The 19,013-nt window shown below is 35.3% G+C and overlaps 3 protein-coding genes across 3 annotated transcripts in view; 1 reads left to right on the top strand and 2 right to left on the bottom strand.

Moving 5' to 3' along the window:
* Positions 1 to 1,127: 1,127 nt before the first annotated feature.
* LOC127651732 (GTPase IMAP family member 2-like) lies at positions 1,128 to 3,826 on the bottom strand. Its single transcript, XM_052137715.1, has 2 exons — positions 3,746 to 3,826; positions 1,128 to 2,560 (listed from the first exon to the last, which is right to left on the bottom strand). Exons 1-2 carry the CDS (start codon positions 3,762 to 3,764, stop codon positions 1,854 to 1,856), a joined length of 726 nt encoding a protein of 241 aa, XP_051993675.1. The 5' UTR covers positions 3,765 to 3,826; the 3' UTR covers positions 1,128 to 1,853.
* Positions 3,827 to 7,585: 3,759 nt separating this feature from the next.
* Positions 7,586 to 17,524, top strand: LOC127651723 (NACHT, LRR and PYD domains-containing protein 3-like). The gene is given in 13 exon segments (XM_052137702.1): positions 7,586 to 7,693; positions 8,398 to 8,676; positions 8,776 to 8,916; positions 9,082 to 9,135; positions 9,384 to 10,055; positions 10,058 to 10,609; positions 10,612 to 11,212; positions 11,369 to 11,542; positions 13,599 to 13,772; positions 14,900 to 15,073; positions 15,432 to 15,605; positions 16,296 to 16,342; positions 16,448 to 17,524. Coding segments are annotated over 12 exon segments (3,573 nt in total). The 5' UTR covers positions 7,586 to 7,693; positions 8,398 to 8,417; the 3' UTR covers positions 16,999 to 17,524.
* LOC127651726 (NACHT, LRR and PYD domains-containing protein 3-like) overlaps positions 12,584 to 19,013 on the bottom strand; it is a 38,149-nt gene continuing 31,719 nt past the window's right edge. Inside the window, exon 8 of the mRNA XM_052137708.1 lies at positions 12,584 to 12,970. Within this exon, the coding sequence (XP_051993668.1) occupies positions 12,891 to 12,970 (80 nt within the window). The 3' untranslated portion in view covers positions 12,584 to 12,890. The remainder of the gene's footprint in view (positions 12,971 to 19,013) is intronic.

The raw sequence follows: 19,013 nt of genomic DNA on the forward strand, positions 1-19,013 counted from the left end.
ACCGGTGAGCAATGTGAGGGAGAGTATGCGGGACTGGATAAGGCGTTGTTGGAGTCCACGATGGAGGATGGTACATTTAGATAAATTAACTCTATATTCTGCTTGAAAGCGTCACTTTATTTAGTTGACCAGCTACTGGAAAGCTTCTAACCACCAGACCAATTTAACTGTTACACATGTGTAAAATCACAATGCAACAACTGCTTTATGCAGCACAATGAGCTAGTAGCTAACAGTTAGCGGTCGCGTTATTGTTTGGTCAGTTTGTGTCGCGTTTAAGATGATGTCATTACAGTAGAGATGGCGTAAATATGACGATCAGCCTATAATCCCACCCACGTTGAGACGGCACTAAACAGCAGTGGAAAAGCAAGCTCAGAAAAGTAAAGCGAATGCCTTACTACATTTACTGTTTATGTTATATGTGTGTTTGGCTAAAACAGTGAGAGTAGTATGGATAGTATACCTTTGTGAACACGGCCACAGACATATGAGCACGGGGCTTGTGAATTGGAGCGAAGCCCAATATGCATGAAATAGTCACTCTTTTGAGTCGGTTCTTCTCAATTAATTTGTCTAACATGTGGGCTGAATGCACTTTTTCATGCAATAAAACAGTAAGGGGATGCTTTAGAAGACAGAGAACAAAAAACACACTGAATTAAATGGATATTTACTTTAATTGAAACAAAACATACAACTGAATTAAATAGTTTGCCAGTGATAAAGGGTCATTCTAAAACGCTTAATGAACTAAAACAGTGATATTTGAAGACTAGATCAAGTATGCACAATAGTGATGATGCATTCTATATACAGGCAAGCAGATGAGCCTAGAATCTGAATGCAAAGCACCAAGTTGCACGTTAAGTGATTTCCTCTCATAGAAAAACGGTATAAAGAAAATGCTTAGCGTGGCCTAATGTTATGTAACTTAATGTGATGCATCTGCTTGTTTGATTGCTGGATGATGATGATGATCACAAAGTGCAAATGCTGAGGAAGCTGATGTTATTCCACACAATATCTTTAGGTCTATTTAAACAGGTTGAGTTTTGAAGAAGGTCACACAACACACAGATTTGAAAAAAGAATTATTTTATTGTAATTCTGGTTGTTATTCCTTGTTGATTTTCATTCTCGCACAATGAAAATATATAAACACGCATAACATCAAGTCCTAGTCATAAGTATTAAGGCTTAAATATACTCTACGCAAGTATGCAGATGTGAGCGCTTGGCCACTGCATTGCAAACATGCGGTCCAGTTGAATATGCTTAATATGCTAATTTTTTGTGGTAACAAACCTCAGTACTAAAGGGGGCAATAGAGTTGCCTTCAAAAGTCTGTACTATTAAACTAGTGGCCTATCCCATGAAGGTCGTTGAACAAAGTCAGTGTTCCAGGATTGGTTTTGAGTTGACAAAACCAAACCAAACCAATCCAATCAGGCTTTATTGATACCATGATACTGCTCATGAACATACTCTGTCAACTCAGGCTTTGATCCTGAATTTATGATTAGTTCAAGCGCTCATGCACATGAACAAGTGACGATTGCAGCGAACAGCCAATCGTGTGAAACATGGAGAAAAAAAGCGCAATTGAGATTCTCTTCTTGGGAGACTCTCTCCACTGAAGGCTGATCATTATGAAAATATGAAGAATTGAAATACAGCACAGCAGGAGATTGTTATAAATAATAAGAAAAATGAATAACTACTAACCAATTTTTAAAACCAATAACACATTTCCAAAATGAATACAACTGTTTACAGCAAAAACACGTTTGTACTGGTCTTCTGTACTTACAAAACATTATTTACAATTCAAATCAGCTAATATGTTGGACTTATTCTTTCAATGCTTTGCCTTTTTTTAGTGTAATTACTACTACTACTACAATAATTGATAATCCGCAAACTACAAATCCAGTTTTCCACCAGTTGTGCTTTTTCTGGGCTTGTTTATACATATATGCATTAGTGTAATAATTCCCATAATTACTCTCCACCAGTTTATCCATCTTTTCCAGCAGCTTTGTGACTTGATCTTGATTCTGTCTATTCACATTGTTGAATGCGTGATATCTGCCACCACAGCTGCGAACAAACTCCAGTACATCGTCACACTCTTGGATATGATCTTCAAGAGGTTTATCCTTCAGTTTGTCAGCATGAGTGAAGAGAACAATGGTATGACGTACTGCTTCTTTTCCAAAGTTCTTCTGAATCCATTCCACTGCATCCTTCTCTTCCTTTGTAAATCTCGCATCTGCTCTGACCACCAGCAGAAACACATGAGGACCAGGAGCAGACATCTCCAAACACTTCTCTATTTCTTCCTCCACTTTTCTTTCATGCACTGATGGATCCTGGAGTCCTGGAGTGTCAACTATCAAGATGTTCCTGTTACCATTTGTTGTGTCTTGTTTCTCACATTCTTGAGTAACTGATTCTGGATTAATGTCCTCTTCAAATGCGATTCTGCCCAGGATGGTGTTTCCAGTTGCACTCTTTCCTGATCCAGTTTTACCCAGCAGCACAATCCTCAGATTTCCTGAAGTTACAGAGAGACAAGATGTCGTTGTCTTGAAACTGACAATGCACATACATTAATTTGTTGTTGCTAAAATGAAATGTTTTTAATTTTCATTCTAATTTCTAAAGACTGCAAATAATGTTCAGTTGAACTGAACATATGTGTTCTTTTATGTAAAACTACTGTAATAGTGGGCACTGTGCAGAAAAAGTTACATTATCAACATGATGCAAACCAAATCTTTTCCAGATATTTTACGTTCTTTGTTTTGGCTTCAGCACAGTAGAAATCTAAAATAAACTTTATAACATTTAGCAAACAACATGTCTTTATAATATCACTCACACTATTGTTCTCAAAAGGATCGCAAGAGGATCATAATTTTTGGGGGTCCTTGGCATCAAAACATTTGAAAACACTTGATTCACTTTTTAAAATGTATATATCAAATATATAAGTATTATCACATGCTAAATTGCATGTGGTATTTCCAGCTTGTTGTATATTATTTGTGTTTTAATTTTTTATTGCTTAATTTGTTCATTTATTTCTCTACAAATATATATATATATATATATATATATATATATATATATATATATATACTTTATCAATATAAATTCTTCAAATGATTATTGAACACCATATTGCAGCATGTAGTCTGCACTGTAAAGTTTTGTCTAAACGACACTACCTGCTTGAAGCTATAATGGAATGAGCGTTTAAAAGCAACGAATGTAACATTGAAAGCTACCAATCGTCAGAACTGCCTCACTGCATATGAGAAGGTGTTGTGTCTTAAACTTCAATAAAAGTTAATTGGTTGCATCCACATGTTCAAATGCAAAGTACATATAAATCAGGTAAATTGGACCACCAGGTAAAAATGTTGCTAACCCCTGAATATTCAATACCCAATGATTTTCCACATGTTGTATACTTATAAATGTCATTTAGTTTAAACAGACATTTACAACATACATTTTACTCATAATAACATATGCATTGTATGTGTTAAAGTAATGAAGAATGTAATTTGTAACAGATTATAAAAAGAGATGATTGGTAATTTATTATTAAGTTATCTAAAATCAAGTAATTTGAGTGAAGTTATTTTAGCAATGCAACAACTTTTTGTTAAAATGTCCAGATGAATTCCAATCTGTATAAATTACATTCAGTTCATAGATTTGTATTACTGACCTGTAATTCTTGATTCCATTTTTGTACAAAGCCTTATGTTGTTTGATCTACTCAAGGGTCTCTTCAGGTTTATGTAGTGCTCTCTTTGTCTTTCAGAATGAATGACAGTCACTGAAAGTACAGGGTTAACTCCCCTTATTTGATCAAGCAAATATGATCACATGACTGAAGCTGCAAATCTGTTTGGATTTCACAATTACAATACATATAAATACATACAAAGATAATAACAAAATAAATCATAACTACGATCTCTCTCTTACATTACTACTTCTGTTTAATCAATCCTCAGTATACTCAAACAGTTCAATAGCGTATATGTTTCATTTTGTAATAAAAAATGAAATGGAATAAGTGAAAAATAACATAAAATGCACCTTCTCCAGAGGCTAAATGAGTAATTATAGTTACTGTACTCCTGGCATGGGCCAGACTCTTAGTCACCCCTCAGATTACATACATATTACTTGCACCTTTTAGGAAAAGAATAAGAATAAGTGAGGATTATGAAATATAAATATACGTAACTTTCAAGAGCAAAGAGGGATTCGAATTTTCCCCTTCACTCCCCCGTTTTAGACTGTTTGGGGTCCAATACCCCACAGTGGTCTACCAGTGAAGACACTAAAAAGAACAGAGAAATGGCATGTGCTCCCCTGATGGGTCACAAACACGTCTTCACCTGCCCACGGACATGTCAGAACCTAAAGATTCTGGTCCCCATGAGGAGGCACTCCCACCTCCCACTCACAACAGGGCACTGGTGTTTTCTTCCTTCAGGTGGGTCCTGAGGTTTGTGGCCAGCTTCACCAGACACTCATCCTCTTTGGAGAGGTTAATAGTTCTGTAAGCATGCTTCAACACATAGGAAAAGCAACAATGGAGCATTTTCCAAACAATTAAGGAAAGGGCAATAACTCCCATGAGTATGCCAAAGGCAAACAATAGATAGATATCTCCCTACACTGAATATCTCCCTACGTCTGATGCTTCAACAAAATCCTCCCAAGCTCCTTCAATGAATTCTTCAACAGATTCAGAGATTTCTGTAAAGACACTACCAACACAAACTTCAAAGCTATAGCTAAAGCTGTTGGTCCAATAGGGTCAGTTAAAAGGGTTTACCATCAGATCGAAGCCAGGCAGAATTGAGATATTCATATACTTCAAATCATCATTTGTTTTAATCTGTGTAAGTAAGGAGTCAAAATAATTTCCTTGTGCTAGTTTAAACTTCAATCTGGTGTAATATTCAGTTTTGTTCTTTAGTTCAGCTACACACAAGTACATTTCTGCACACTTAGCATGGGCACAACTGTCTTTTGGTTTTCACTCAGTTCCTGTAGGATGAACAATTTTGAACATTGCCCAGTTTTGGGTTTAGACTGAATGTCCATTCTTGAACAGAAAGAATTGGTCATAGAAATTGCAAAAATAAATGTGTCCATGTGCCCTGTGGCTGGGGTGCCTGGACTAGAGTAATTTTAACTTAGGAATTTACCTTTAGACATATCAAACATCTTTTGCAAAAATCAATGCAAGTGGGTCTCAAACAGCACCAGGTTTTTGAAATCAAAGAGAACAGGTTTTCATGCCCTGCATGTGCCAAACTATGATATAGAGACATAAGTTCAACACGAACAGTGGTAAGGCACACAATACAACCATTCAATTTGCATAGGCCATGAGAGTTCAACTGAGCCCCTAATTTTGTTTATTGTTCCTGCTCATCACCATCATCAACAGCATAGAGGTCAAAATGTATTTTTCAGGTGCACCCACTGTTTGTGTCAACAAGAGAGAGAGAGAGAGAGAGAGAGAGAGAGAGAGAGAGAGAGAGAGAGAGAGAGAGAGAGAGAGAGAGAGAGAGAGAGAGCATCTGCACTGTCTGGGTGTTCTTTCAGAAGATCAGCCTCTCGTGCAGATCAGCTGCATTGTTTCCTTTCTCAAGGGAGTAGTTCATTAACAACAGCCCTGTGTGTCAAATTTCTTTTTACTGAAATCTGGAACCATCTAAAAAGAGATTTAGCGCATCTGTCAAGGGATCTGCGCTCAAAGGGCTCACAGAGTCATGTTGCAATGCATGTACACAGTTATAAGTAGTTCCTTCATCAGGTAGGAGAGAAGCAGTGTGCCTCTTTGTTTTTGGCTTAGCTCTTTACACAGAATACAGATGTAACATGACAAAATTTATTAAATGAATGAATGTAGTAGGTAATAATTTAAATTGTGTAAAGCAGTGATTGTAGGAGTGGTGGTGGCGTAGTGGGCTAAAGCACATAACTGGTAATCAGGAGGTTGCTGGTTCGATCCCCACAGCCACCACCATTGTGTCCTTGAGTAAGACACTTAACTCCAGGTTGCTCCAGGGGGATTGTCCCTGTAATAAGTGCACTGTAAGTCACTTTGGATGAAAGCATCTGCTAAATGCATAAATGTAAATGTAAATGTAACCTGATTTTAAGCATAATGACAGATTATACACCTGATGTGAGTTCATATATAAACATGCTAGGGAACATGGTGTGTACTGTAAAGGGCAGTTAACCATAGCTACAGTATAGCACTCTCTAGTGTTGAACTAGTGGCAGTCCAATGCAATTTATCTCTAAGCTCTAATTTCTGAATTCTGAGTTACAACTTTCATTAGCACGCTGAATCAGTGAAGAAATCATGTTCAGATGGAATTGAGTTGTTCTTCTCCCAACTCTTCTCCAAATTATTATTCTCTCAAAATAAAAAATTATAAATAAACACATTTAGCATGCACTGAATCTGCACGGTTATGGTACAGTTTACAAAAACATAACCATTATAACAACTTGCCACCCTATTTTTGTTAGATTTCTTGTGATTTTCTTTTGCATTTTGCATTCTAAAATTTTCTAATAAATCATAACATATAATGCATAGATCAATCAGCATGCATACAACATCTTTAATTTTGCTGTTCTGGATAATTTTTCTCCTTTTATCTTAACTTAATCTGTCAAATCACCGGGAAATGTCAAGTATGGTGACTGAAACTATGGTTCCAAAGTAATGTGGTCATGTGATTTCTGTAAAAGTAGGTCATTCATTTCATTCCGGAACAGGCGTGTTACTTTTTCAGGAGTTCTGGATAAGTTACTAGGAAGTACTTTCTCAATTCCTCAAATTTTCTTATCTTAAACTGTTATATTGTTTAAAGTGTAAACCCGTTCAAACCGGTTGTGTTACACAACTTACACAAGACCAACTACTTTTTCCACAGGAATTACATAAACCAATTTAGGAGAACATGGTTTATTTGTGACACAGTAGCTTAGACACTGTATTTAGAGACAAAAACAAACAATGCATTTAACAATGATTTAAATGAGGAATGAGGTACGACATTTGAAATAGTCTACCAATAGACTAAATGTATTCTTGTGTATAGCTTTAAGCAAACTAAAGTCTGAAAGAGATTAATTCAAATACTTTCTCTGACAGTAAAGTGTGCATACTATTTCCATGGTAAAGGAAAGATTGTATTGCTTATTTAAAAAAAATATTAGGGATGATATTATTCATATCTAGCTGCTGTATCTGTGCCATTGCATTAACAAAATCTGCTCACAAATAATACAGACTTGAATTAAATTGAAGATTGTAAAATATACATCTTAGATACTGCGATTATCTTCTGGTATAGCTGTGCAAATACTGAAGGAAAATGTTGTAACATGTCTGAACATGAACTACCCTGAGACTTTGACACGTAAATAAGGTGTGTAATACCGCATTTACAGTTTTGGCTATAAGCCAAAAGGAGAAACCAAAGACATCTTCTTATCTAAAAGTAGGCCATATTGTTGAAAGAAACTGAGCATTAACACGGGACAAATGGTGGTAATATTTTTATATTCTGAAAGTGAGGAATTGTTTGGAGACTTTAAGGGGAAGATGTTTTAAACAGAGGTTCTGGTAAGTTCTCGTTCACTATTTTTACATGATTTACTTTCAGTGTGTGATTATAACGATGTGAACGTACTATTTTGAATAGAAGAAAGTGTTTATTTGACTCAGGAACTCATTTATTATTATAGTGACACGTAGCCTAAATTTGTTCAAATCCTGTAACATGTATCAAAGTGCATTATGTTCTTTTAGGAGGCTTATTGTTGTTGTGATAAAGGCCTAATCCTGCACTTCAATGTTGTTTCTAAACTTCTGCATTCAAACTGTGATGTCAGTTGATCTAATGTCAAAATCTACATTATATTAATCTTGTTTTATATGTAACACGTGTCATATAAATATATCAAATCTTATCAAATCCACTAGTGAAAATGTTTATATTTAGCATTTTTTTTATTTAATAAATTCTTCAATAAAAATTACAATTTGAATTAAAGGTTGAATCAAACATTGTATATATTTCAGAATGTTTTCTCAGCATGGATATTTCAAATTGCATATTGTGTGCTTAATGGAAGCAAGGAACTCTGACCCCCTGTACTAATTTGATTACATTTGATAAGTAAACCAGAAATTATGCACTAATCAAATAGTACATGGTGTTAGCACACAAAATCAACTGTATTTTAAACATTGTGGTATAAAAGACAATATTACCACTACAGAGATCAATATGTCAAATGTATTTATTTATTTGTTTGTTGTCCCAGCAGAAGTAGCCCAGTAATAGATGATGGCGTCTATTTCAGAACAGCTTCTGGAAACACTGGATGAGCTGGAAGAAAACAAACTAAAGAGGTTTAAATGGCATTTAAAACAAGAAGGGTCCATTTCAGCTGATGAACTGGAAAATGCAGATGCCATTGACACAGTGGATCTGATGGTGGAGCGTTATGAACCAGAAGAAGCTGTGAAGATCACACTGAACATCCTGAAGAAGATGAAACAAAACCAGCTGGCTGAAGAGTTAGAAAACAAGAACAAGGAAGGTAATAAAGAAAAAAAGACAACAGAATGTAAGAAAGAAACTAGCATACAAGTTAGAAATGTAATAAAATCATAAATAATCTTTACTTTCACTATTGCAGTGCCAAGTTCTCCAGTCACGGTTTCCAGCCCAGTTTGTTCTGAAATCTCTTTTGGAGTGAATGCTGAAACAGGTGCAAGTGTAAATGCTCCTTTACTCACTGGAAACAATTTCACTGGCCCAGTAACCTTCAACTACAAAGGTATACATATAAACACTATTATATAATTATTATATATATATAGTAATGTTTAATGTTAAATTTGTTATTCTTCTATTTTCAAAGTTTTTTATTTCAAACTGTTCAATGTTTATTTCCTTTGAATTATTTAGTTTTACTGTTATTCTTTATATTTTTCCATCACAGAGCAACAAACACCTTCAGTGCAAGAAACAGTAAAGAAAAATACAGGAAAACAAGGTGCACCCATTTGACCCACTTCATTACTATGATTTTTTAAATGTACTGTAACTGTCTCTGCAGAATTAAATATATAATCTGTTAACCTGTTGATATTACTATAAATGTATATTATGCACACACACACACACACACACACACACACACACACACACACATATATACAGTATATATATATACCAAATATGAGACATTATTTTCTTTTTCACGTATTTAAGTTCATAAATATATGTTTTATTTCTAAACAGGGGATTCCTTCATGCTAAAATTTTCAAAATGTTTTTGCCCATATCAAACCGAGGAATTAGTCTTGAAAAAATTCCTGAAACATCACAAAGCCAACATGAAAAAGAAAGCAGAACACATTTTTGAGGGCAAGAAAAAACATAAAATGCATCTCAAGAGTGTTTACACAGAACTCTTCATCACAAAGTACGATAGTGAGGAAATCAACAATGAGCATGAGTTTCAAAAGATTGAGACACATGAAAAACAACAAAAATCCAATGATAAACCAATTAGCTACAATGATATTTTCTGTTTGATGGAGAACAATGAGGAGAGCAGGACTTTTCTGACCAAGGGCATCGCTGGCATTGGAAAAACCTTTTCTGTGCACAAGTTCATTCTGGACTGGGCTGAAGGAAAATCCAATCAGCATATAGACTGCATGTTCCTGCTTCCCTTCCGAGAGATTAACTTGATTAAAGATAAGGAGTTCAGTCTCCATGCATTTCTACAGGAGTTTTATCCTGAAATGAAAGTGTTAATTGACACCACATTTTATGAGCGTAAGCTGCTATTTATCTTTGATGGACTTGATGAGAGTCGACTGCCTTTGGATTTTAAAAGGAGAATGTTGAGCAGTGTGAATAAGAGATCATCTGTAGATGAACTTTTTACAAATCTGGTCAAGGGAAACTTCTTCCATCAGCTCTCATTTGGGTGACCTCACGACCTGCAGCAGCCAATCAAATCCCTTCTGAACATGTAGATTTGTTCACAGAGGTGCGAGGATTCACTGACAAACAGAAGGAGGAATACTTCAGAAAGAAAATCAAAGATGAGACTCAGGCCTCCAAAATCATCTCACACATCAAGACGTCTCGAAGTCTCTACATCATGTGCTACATTCCTGTGTTCTGTTGGATCACGGCCACAGTTCTTCACGAAATTCTCATGAAGAACAATGGGGAGGACATTCGCACAACGCTCACTGAAATGTACATTCACTTTCTGATCATACAGATGAACATGAAGAACCAGAAGTATGATGAAAAAGTAGAAAGAAACTATAATAAGCTCTTAGATTCCAATAAAACTATTGTTTTGAAGCTGGCCAAGCTTGCATTTGAGCAGCTAACGAAAGAAAACACCATGTTCTATGAGGAAGATCTGGAAGAATGTGGTATTGATGTGAGTGAAGACTCTAATTTCACAGGAATGATCGCTGAGCTCTTTAAAAGGAAGCTGGACTTCATGAAATGAAGGTCTTCTGCTTTGTGCATCAAAGTGTTCAAGAGTTCCTCGCTGCACTGCACGTTTTCTTCTGCTATCTGAACAAGAACATGGAGGAGCTTCAGTTTTTCTTTGAAGAACAACAAGACTATGTCTTACTGCATGACTTACTGAAGAGGGCAATTTACAAAGCAGTGCAAAGTCAGAAAGGAAATTTTGACCTTTTTCTACGTTTTCTGCTGGGCATTTCACTGGAATCCAATCAGAAACTGCTCAAAGGTCTTCTCGCAGAAACTCAAGACAGCAAAGAGAGCATCACAAAAATAGTTGAACACATCAAGCAATTACAAAACAAGAACGTCTCATCAGAAGTTTCGATCAATCTTATATTTTGTTTAAGTGAACTAAAAGACCACTCACTCTTTAAGGAAATGCAGACATATCAGTGTTCAGATGTTTCTCCAGGAAGGGAACTCCCATCCTCAATGTGCTCAGCACTGGCCCACATACTCTTTATGTCAGAGGAGGTGTTGGATGAGTTCAACCCAAAAGTATACGAAACCTCACCAGCAGGCAATATGCGACTAGTCCCAGCTGTGAGATGTTGCAGAAAAGCCCTGTAAGTAACATATAGATGATTTAAGTAGCAAAGAATTAAATATTTGGATTTGTAACCACTAGATATTATAGAAGCAAATAAAAAAGCTTTCATAATTTGAGCTGCTTTTTTGTGTCTTTATAAATCAAGTAAACATAATCAAACTTTATTTGACAGATTCGATAGCTGTGGATTCACTGACACCTGCTGTGAAATTGTGGCATCAGCTCTACAATCCTCAAACTCTGTCCTGAGAGAGCTGGATCTGAGTAACAATGACCTGCAGGATTCAGGAGTGAAGCTTCTCTCTGATGGACTGAAGAGTCCAAACTGTAAACTGGAGATACTGAGGTTTGTGTGTGTGTGTGTGTGTGTGTGTGTGAGCATGTATTTATCACGTTGTGGGGACCAAATGTCCTCATAAGTATAGTAAAACCCGAAATGTTTTACCTTGTGGGGACATTTTGACGGTCCCCATGAGGAAAACAGCTTATAAATCATACTAAATGATGTTTTGTGAAAATGTAAAAATGCAGAAAGTTTTCTGTGAGGGTTAGGTTTAGGGGTAGGGTTAGGGTTAGGGGATAGAATATATAGTTTGTACAGTATAAAAACCATTATGTCTTTGGAAAGTCCCCATAAAACAGTTTATTAGCCTACCCAGACGCAGAGAATCCCCATGAATGAGGTGAGGTCATGCTCCACCTATGTCATGCTTCCCCTGGGAAATTCGGAAGGAAATTGGTATTTTAATTCACCAAAGTGGCATTCAACTGATCACAAAGTATATTCAGGACAATACTGATGTAAAAACAGCACCATCACTATTTGAAAAAAGTCATTTTTGATCAAATCTTGACAGCTCCATTTACAGACAGCCACATCAATGGCAAGTGCTACAGGAAGTGTGGGGAGAAATATCAGGATCTGGACAAACTGACAGCTAGAATGCCAAGAATCTGCAAAGCTGTCATTGCTGCACATGGAGGAATTAATGAAAACTTTTTGAAGTAGTTTAAGAACTTCGTGTATATATATATATATATATATATATATATATATATATATATTATTTTATTTATTTATTTATTTTTTATTGTAATAGTAATTTTTCTCTGTCTTTATATTGTGTTCAGTCGAATACCACTTTGGAAAATAAAGTACAATTTCTTTCCATAAGAGCAAAATCTGTACATTATTCCAAACTTTTGGCCACCAGTGTGTGTGTGTGTGTGTGTGTGTGTGTATATATATATATATATATATATATATATATATATATATATATATACAGTTGAATACCAAGTTAATATACAATTATGTTGAAGTCATTAAAACTAATTTATTAACCACTCCAAAGATTTCATATTAGCAAACTATAGTTTTGGTAATTCGTATAGGACATCTACTTTGTGCATGACATGAGTAATATTCACAAAAATTGTTTACAGACAGATTGTTTCACTCTTAACAGACTATATCACAATTACAGTGGGTCAGACGTTTACATACACGCTTGCCTTTAAGCAGCTTGGAAAATTCCAGAAAATGATATCAAGCCTTTAGGCAATTGGCCAATTAGCTTCTAATAGGGTAATTGAAGTAAATTGTACCTGTGGATGTATTTTAAGTCCTACCTTCAATCTCAGTGCCTCTTTGCTTGACATCATGGGAAAATCAAAAGAAATCAGCCAATACCTCAGAAATAAATTGTGGACCTCCACATGTCTGGTTCATCCTTGGGAGCAATTTCCAAACGTCTGAAGGTACTACGTTCATCTGTACAAACAATAATACGCAAGTATAACACCATGGGACCATGCAGCCATCACACCGCTCAGGAAAGAGATGCATTTTGTCTCAGAGAGATGAACGTAATTTGGTGCAAAAGTGCAAATCAATCCCAGAACAACAACAAAGGACCTTGTAAAGATGCTGGAGGAAACTGGTAGACAAGTGTCTATATCCACAGTAAAACGAGTCCTATATCAAAACAACCTGAAAAGTTGCTCAGCAAGGAAGAAGCAAATGCTCCAAAACTGCCTTAAAAAACAAATATTGAACTATTTGGCCCTAATGACCATCATTCTGTTGGGAAGATAAAGGGTGAGGCTTGCAAGCCGAAGAACACCATCCCAACTGTGAATATTGGGATGGCAGCATCATGTTGTGGGGATATTTGCAGGAGGGACTGGTGGATATATTGAAGCAACATCTCAAGATATCAGACAGGAATTTAAAGCGTCGTCACAAATGTTTTGGCAAAATGGCTTGTTTTCATTGCTATATCTTGTTTTCAATGCTGAAAAAAACTGCACTACAACGTGTATATACATTTAAGGAAAAATTATTAAAAGTAAAATATGTATATATATTGTATATATTGTTATTTAATATTTCTGTTTAGATTGGCCATCTGTAATCTCACTGGTCAGTGTTGTGAAAGTTTGACTTCAGTTCTACAAACATCAAAGTCCCTCCTGAGAGAGCTGGACCTGAGTAACAATGGCCTGCAGGATTCAGGAGTGAAGCTGCTCTCTGATGGACTGGAGAGTACAAACTGTACACTGGAGATACTGAGGTATTGAAGAATTTAGACTACTTTTTACCAAGTTCAAAGTTCAGATGTCAGATTTGTTTGGAACATGTTATTTCCAGTGTATCTGTGTACTTTGGGACTTTCTTTTCTTTAATGTTTCTGAAGAAGTATAGAGACACATAGAGAAAGAGAAAATTTCATTAATTTGAGTAAACTGTCAACTAAACATTCTTAGGTTTGTAGTTCAGATTCCAGAATATTCTGGGTTTTTACGGCCTTTATTTGTACTCTTATTCCATTTTATTTCAAACTATTCCAAATTATTTCTATATATTATGCAGTATTTGAGGATTATTGGATCCCAAATCTTGTTGTACAAGCAGAATATTTGTTTGTAATACAGTATACAGTATGTAGATTGTTTGTATTATATTAGTTCAGCCATGACAACACTCATAAAGATTTAGCATGTTATTGTGTGTATAATATATTCACATGATATTGCTGAAACTTGCTGCTGATAAAACACACACATACATACAGAATTAGCATGTGAACATGCTGCTGCTACAGCACAATCAAACAAATCACAAGACCTGCTGCTGCCCAACAGGCATTACAAACAATCCAGATGTAAATATGTATAAATCAGTTGACTCTAGTAAGCATATTGGCTTAAGATGTCAAATGAGAGCAAGCCATTGGCAAACAGATAACAAGTCAAAACACATAGTAGCTTGCTTTCATGAGTTACATTTGGTCATGCATAAGATACAATTCAATTTACAGTATAACTGTGCTTACCAGATGCCAATTTTATAGATGTAGAAAAATGTATTTCTTCTATAGATTTAATTTATAGTTTTATGTAATAGGATTGAGCATATGGCTAGTTTAAATTAAATAACTTTGGTTTTGTTTGGTAAGTTGATATGTTCAGTGCTTTAATGTGTTTATCTCCATTTAGAACCATTTTAACAGCATGTTGCTAATTATTTTATAAATAATATGCATCTAGCTTATAATTATATTAAGATATGTTGATATATTGAGAGAGTACATGGAATGTGTACTTTTAAAAACTAAAACTTGTTACTTTACAAATAGCATATAGGTTGACTGCACTGTACATATACTGAACTCTGTAAAAACGTTACTCCTCTGTTTAGATTGCATTTGTGTTATCTCACTGATGAGAGCTGTGAAAGTTTGGCTTCAGCTCTACAATTATCAAACTCCCTCCTGAGAGAGCTGGATCTGAGTAACAATGACCTGCAGGATTCAGGAGTGAAGCTGATCTCTGATGCACTGAAGAGTACAAACTGTAAACTGGAGATACTGAGGTATTGAAGAATTTAGACTACTTTTTACCAAGTTCAAAGTTCAGATGTCAGATTTGTTTGGAACATGTTATTTCCAGTGTATCTGTGTACTTTGGGACTTTCTTTTCTTTAATGTTTCTGAAGAAGTATAGAGACACATAGAGAAAGAGAAAATGTCATTAATTTGAGTAAGAGGAAAATTAGGTACTGGGTACATATGATGTTTTCTTATGGGTTTAGAAACTGATCCAAAAGGAAAATGGTAAACTAAGCATAATATGCTGATTAGTAGGACAGGGGTCAAACAGCTAATAATGGCAGTTTGTGTTATGATAATTCGTTACAAAAATAATCAAGCTACTCGCCTGTCTGTTTCTAGACTATCAGGCTGTATGGTGACAGAGGTTGGCTGTTGTTATTTGGCTTCGGCTCTGATATCAAACACTTCACACCTGATAGAGCTGGATCTGAGCTACAATCACCCAGGAGAATCAGGAGTCAAACTGCTCACTGAGAGACTCAATGATCCAAAATGCTCACTGGACAAACTCAAGTATGAATACATCATACATATAAAACACACAAAAAATTGTACTGCACAGTTCATTTTAACTTTCATGTTATTTTATATCTGAAATTTATATGCTTTCAATATAATGAAAATGCACTATTAAACTATAAAAAGTCCAATTAGTATCATATTTAAAAAAATATATTTGAATTAATTACACGGTATTCTGATTAATTCATTAATTCAAATTAATCACATATGTCAATATTTGCTGAGAAAAGCCTCCAAATGAAGGTAATTCAGTAGTATTATTGCTATATATCTTTTATGTATAATTATTATATTTTGAATGGATTTATATTTCTTTCATCAGTCTGCAATATTTTAGTTTGTCAATGTACACGTGTCAGGTGGATGCATTTTGGAGCATCTCTTTGAGGTTGTATCACATTTTTCTGGTGTTCAATGTCTCTAACCATATACATTGTGTTTTGTGTTCAGAATATTTGTTTGTAATACAGTATACAGTATGTCGATTATTTGTATTATATTAGTTCAGCCACTAATGTAGGTAGCTAAAGTTAAATATACATTGAAACTTTAAAAAACACGTCTTCAGACCCCTGTATATCCCAAAATCCCCATTGAAGAAAAGAGACAATTTGAAATTTGTTTGTCTTCAGCACAAATGTACCAGTTTTGTATAAATTGTGTGTGTTTTACTATCTACAGTGTGGACAATATGGGAACGTTCAGAATTAAAGCAGGGCTACAAAAATGTAGGTATACCTACAGTATACCAAAACACTTTATTATAGTTTTTTAAAGTGTTATAAATGGGGTTCTCTCTCTCTCTCTCTCTCTTTCTTTCTTCTTATGTTCAGATTTCTGTCATCTCACTCTGGATCCAAATACAGCAAACACACATCTCATTCTGTCTGAGGAGAACAGAAAGGTGAAACGTGTGATAAATGTTCAATCGTATTCTGACCAGCCAGAGAGGTTTGATGAGTGTCTTCAGGTTCTTAGTAGAGAGAGTCTGACTGGATGCTGTTACTGGGAGACTGAATGGAGCGGGAGAGAGGCTGATGTATCAGTAGCATATAATGGAATCGGCAGGAAAGGACAATGTAATGACAGTTGGTTTGGGTACAACAAAAAATCCTGGAGTCTGTTCTGCTCTAATTACAGATTCACTGCCTGTCACAATAATAAGAAATCAAACATTTCTGTCCCCTCACACTCCTGTCACAGAATTGGAGTGTATCTGGACTGGTCAGCCGGCACTCTGTCCTTCTACAGCGTCTCTGACACACACACACTCACACACTTACACACATTCAACACCACATTCACTGAACCCCTCTATGCTGGATTTGGGGTTTATTTTGACTCCTCTGTGTCTCTGTGTCAGATTACTACTTTACAGGAGTGATCTCTTAAATGGTCATGCATGACTTTTACACACTTTTAAACTCATCTTTTATATCTTCACACATTCACAAAATAGACTTCTCGTGTTTTCAGGAATCACACAAACACACACACACATATTGTCCATGTGAAAGACAGCTGAAGTGTTTTTCTTAATGCTGTAACTGTTAATTTGTTTTAATGTTCCACAGGATACACAATAACTATGATAATGTAATCATTTGTATTATCTACATAAATTCCAAGGAGACAACTGTTAAAAAATGTATATATGACAGTTAAATGATAAAAGTGTAACATTTACTGTAATGATCAAGTAAGGCAGAGCTATATTTTTTTAAAATACAGGGAGAGGGCAGGGAGAGAATGTATTTTCTAAAATGCTTTTGAGTTCCCTCAGAATTATTTTTGGTTTCTAGCACTTTAATCCATTTCTTCTGAAAATGTACAATGGTTTTATGACACTTACTATAAAACCATAATTTTTATACAGGAAAACTACAACTATTGTAATAAAAAAAAAATCTTTCTACCAAAATCATTGTATAATCAAAATAATTTACTATAGTAACACCATGGTTAATTTTTGGGATGTGCACAATGTCTCCTACAACAAAAAAATGGTTACATGCTTAGTGTGAAATCATAATTTTAATAAGGGCATGTTTTTGGGTGGAAAAAATGGTTTCCAAAAACCCTGCTGCCATAAACACACCTTTACACATGCATGTGCACATGACTCTAAACACTACCTATTGCCCATTACCAGGGGCGAAAATTTCATCAAAATGTTGGGGGGATAATAAACATAACAATTCTCAAGAGCAATTTTTGAAGGGGACACCAAGGGTTTTTTTGTTGTTGCCCCGTTTGTATTTGTATTATTTTATTCCTTAAACAATTATTTTAAGAATATATTATATTATATACAATATACATATTTTAATGATATTTTAGGGGGACAACCCTCAAATAGGGGGTCCTGAACCCCCCCACCTATGCCCATTACAAGAAGTAATGTACAAACATGCTTTTTAATATGAATTATCACAAGTAGTCTGGACAGCAGAGACCAAAGTGATGCATAAAATAATTAAGAATATAATTATATTGGGCTTGTAAAAGTATCAGGCATTTTACTACACAACCAAAAATGCACTGTCAGTGTAGTCAATCATAAACTCCCAACTTGCACAGCTAATAACCAATCAATGTGCCTATGCTACAAGCCTATGCCCAGAGTCATAGACCAAATTTAATGTATCAAAGTTTAAAGTGTTTAGAACCAGTAAAAGGAGGATTCAGACTGAAATAACTGGGAAAATATATATATATTTTTTAAAACCCTCATGCCTCAAACATGAGGAGTGTAACTCTCCTTCCCCCCAGAAATGTAATGACGCTATCTTCACTAAAGTAAAAACCCTAAAGATATGCATTTCATTTCTATTGATTTTAAGGTATTTATTTTACCTTATTGACCTCTAAATTACTCATGCAAACCATTCCTTTTCATATAAAATAAGCACATTCTATGTTATCATCATGTCATGCATTGGTGGTTTCTGCTAGCCTCTGCTGGAAAGAAAAATAAAGAAATGACATGAAATTACATCTACTGAGTATGGCCAATAGTCTGATGGCTTCAGTGCTCCATGCATACGCTGATCTCTCCAAGCCAATTTTGAACCAAATTTCAAGATATTATATTATTACAAGTTATGCATTGGGTATATATTTAGATATTATAAAAGTCCATTATTTGTAAATTTGTAGACTTAATCCAAGGGGTCATCTGGCACAGTGTCTACCAGGCCTCACTTGAGTACAATAAAAGTTGCAGGGTCTCCTGTACACCAAACTGTTTTACCATGTTGTTGCTACAGTATGAACCGTGAGCAAGGCTCAAGGAAGAAATATGTATAACCCAGAGCTGTGGGAAAATGTACTTGTTTCCAAAACCGAAAGATGTAGAGTTATGTCTGGAAGGAGCAGCTCCAACAAACGTTCTCACTG

This window comes from Xyrauchen texanus, chromosome 11, assembly GCF_025860055.1.
Source record: "Xyrauchen texanus isolate HMW12.3.18 chromosome 11, RBS_HiC_50CHRs, whole genome shotgun sequence".
Taxonomy (NCBI): Eukaryota; Metazoa; Chordata; class Actinopteri; order Cypriniformes; family Catostomidae; genus Xyrauchen; species Xyrauchen texanus.